This window comes from Austrofundulus limnaeus, unplaced genomic scaffold (genome assembly GCF_001266775.1).
Source record: "Austrofundulus limnaeus strain Quisiro unplaced genomic scaffold, Austrofundulus_limnaeus-1.0 Scaffold469, whole genome shotgun sequence".
NCBI lineage: Eukaryota > Metazoa > Chordata > Actinopteri > Cyprinodontiformes > Rivulidae > Austrofundulus > Austrofundulus limnaeus.
In genome coordinates, this window is record NW_013952871.1 from 299,302 (window position 1) to 302,004 (window position 2,703).

At 36.4% G+C, this 2,703-nt stretch overlaps 1 protein-coding gene across 1 annotated transcript in view; it reads left to right on the top strand.

Moving 5' to 3' along the window:
- Positions 1–1,758, top strand: part of LOC106529822 (glutamate receptor ionotropic, kainate 5) — a gene marked incomplete at its 3' end in the record, with an annotated part of 153,241 nt that extends 151,483 nt beyond the window's left edge. Inside the window, 2 exon segments of the mRNA XM_014025334.1 lie at positions 176–273; positions 1,593–1,758. Of these exon segments, the coding sequence (XP_013880788.1) occupies positions 176–273; positions 1,593–1,758 (264 nt within the window).
- Positions 1,759–2,703: the final 945 nt, after the last annotated feature.

Sequence of the window (2,703 nt, forward strand, 5' to 3'; positions counted from 1 at the left end):
AAGCATCCACTCCAAGCAATACACAAACTACTTGCTTCTCCTTCTGACTTTCTGTCTTCGATTTGCTTCCCTTCTACTATGTCTTCTGCATTTCTATATATAAGAAACAGCTGAACAGAAAAAAAGTTTGAAGTGAAATAAGTCTCCAAAATGAACATGTTTGTTTCTCTGTCAGTGTGTCAGATCCTGCCAAAGGGTGTGGTTGCAGTGATTGGCCCCGCCTCCAGTCCGGCTTCTGTGTCCACCATCAGTCACATCTGTGGGGAGAAAGAGGTGAGCCATGTCTGGTTCCGTTCATCTAATTTCATTATGGTCTAAAACTTTACATTTATGCCAAGTGAGAACAGAAAACAAGACAGTTTGTGGTTTTTTGAAAGGTTTTGATTCTTTCCTACCAAGATTTTRGGTACGACGATGCACAACTATGTGTTTATTACTAAAATAATAAAAACTGTTGACCTCGTCTGTAAATAAAAAAATAACTTAGAAGTAAATCAATAAAAAAGAAAACATTTGAACAACCTTGTAGAAATTAATGTTGAATTTTCTTTCTCTGCCTGGGATGAGATGGAAYGATTTTCTACTGATCTAAAAGGATGATTAACAAGAAAATCCATTTGGATTGGCTCAAGTCTTGTCTTGAATTATAAGAAGCTGTGTGTCATGTATTTAAACCTAAAATTGCATGCATATCCTGGCATGGCTGACTTTATTTCAAAACAACACAGCATTTGGTACAGGCACATGAAATGCAGCCATTTAAAAGTGTGTTTTGATTACACTAAAGTGAATGTAGTTATTTTAGAAAAAATTAGATTTATACTGAAAAAAAATCTTGTTTAAGATTTTAATGAGTAAATTGCACCAATCTGTGATACACATTTTAACATCGTGAAGGGGGGTGGGGGTAATTTATGCGGAACATATGCCTGATGTTACACATGTGACCTCATTATTAATCATCATGTGTGTGTTTTCTCCTGGTGTGCAGAAACTGTTGACAGCTCAGCTCTCATGCATCGCATTTTAAAGCATTTTGTGAAATTTCTGCAGGAATAAATTTGCATCCTATGATTTTTCTCCTGAAAAAAAAATGTGCTTGGAACATCATATCCCGATCCTCCTACCTGACTTGTTTCATAAAACTGAACTGTCAGCTTGAATATATAATAAGTTGTGCAGATCAGATGAAAACCCAATTGAGCTAATTATTACAGTTTAGCATTTAAACCTCTGCAGGTGTTAGGTTAAATCACCGATTTAGACATTTGATTCTTTGTTGTCCTTTGATTATTTATTCATCACAAAGGTGAATAAATATTCAATTTGTCCTTAATGTATTRTCTTCATTACAAAAAGGTTAATCAAAGGACCTTTACTTTGGGGACAAGAAATAACATGACATTTTATAATACAGAGATATAATATGTGAGCCTGTTTTTGATGCTGAGCTAAAGTAGATTTGTTTAATGATTTAAAATTCTATTTAAATGAGGCATGCATGCAACACAAAAGTTATGGGGGATATGCTGTCCTTCAAAAAAACGCTGAGTCGTTCTCTTTTTCCCCCTCATCCCTCCTGGTTCCCTCAGATCCCTCATGTGAAGATTGGTCCCGAAGAAACCCCTAAGYTGCCCTACCTTCGCTTCGCCTCTGTCACCCTCTACCCGAGTAACGAGGACCTCAGCCTGGCCATCGGCTCCATCCTGAGCTCGTTTGGCTACCCAACAACCAGCCTCATCTGTGCCAAAGCAGAGTGTGAGTCCATGTGTGCAGTCGTCAGTAAATATTTCCACAACTCCTGCTACATTTGCTCTTCTGTTTGGTGCTTGTAGCACAATCTCATCTAATCCAAGCCTGAAAAGGATTGATTTTAAAGCTGCTTTGGCTTTTCTGGTAACCTCTTGGTTCTGGTTTATTATATAATATATTTCTCTCTCTGTTTGTTTATTACTGCTCAACAAGAGTGAGATATTTGACGATGTTCTGAGTGAGTGAAAGTGATGTACAAACAGTTTCCAAAGCAGGCAGTTTTTTAAATACATAGTGTAAACCAATGTGACTAGATAATAAATTCAGAGTATGAAAATATAATAAAAATACCTCTAATCTGCTGATGCTTTGACTCCATGGGATCTGTGGTGGAGTCTGGCATCAAAATGTCAGCAGAATATTATTTAAGATCCTGAAACAAAAAAATGCAAATTGGAGTTGCCATGAGCCTAAATGTTTCTCGTCTAACATGCTGTGAGCATTATGATTTGGAACTCTTTAGAAAACTGCTGACCTGCTGATATCGTTCAGACACACTTTGATTATGCAGATATAAAAATACTTCTGATCAAACTGGCTTAGGCTGTTGCAACTGCTTCTCTCTCCAGCAGTTGTATGTAATGTACTTAAAAAATTAAGTAAGGAAAAATACCTTAAGAAAAAAATGACTTTGGTAAACATGAATTTCTGACAAGAAAAGTACATAAAGGGGCAATGTTATCCGTTTGTCATGCATATATTTAAATTATATACCATAATAAAGTAACTACGCCACATTCAGTTGTTGTTAAAATGCTATTTATATGTTTAAATAGAAAATAAACGACTTCTCACCATATCTGTTTCTAAACACCTTGAAATTGACCTCTGTCTCTTTAAGAACCTCCTTATACTTCTGTCCCAGCCATTTCAGCACGGGCCAGGTAGGTG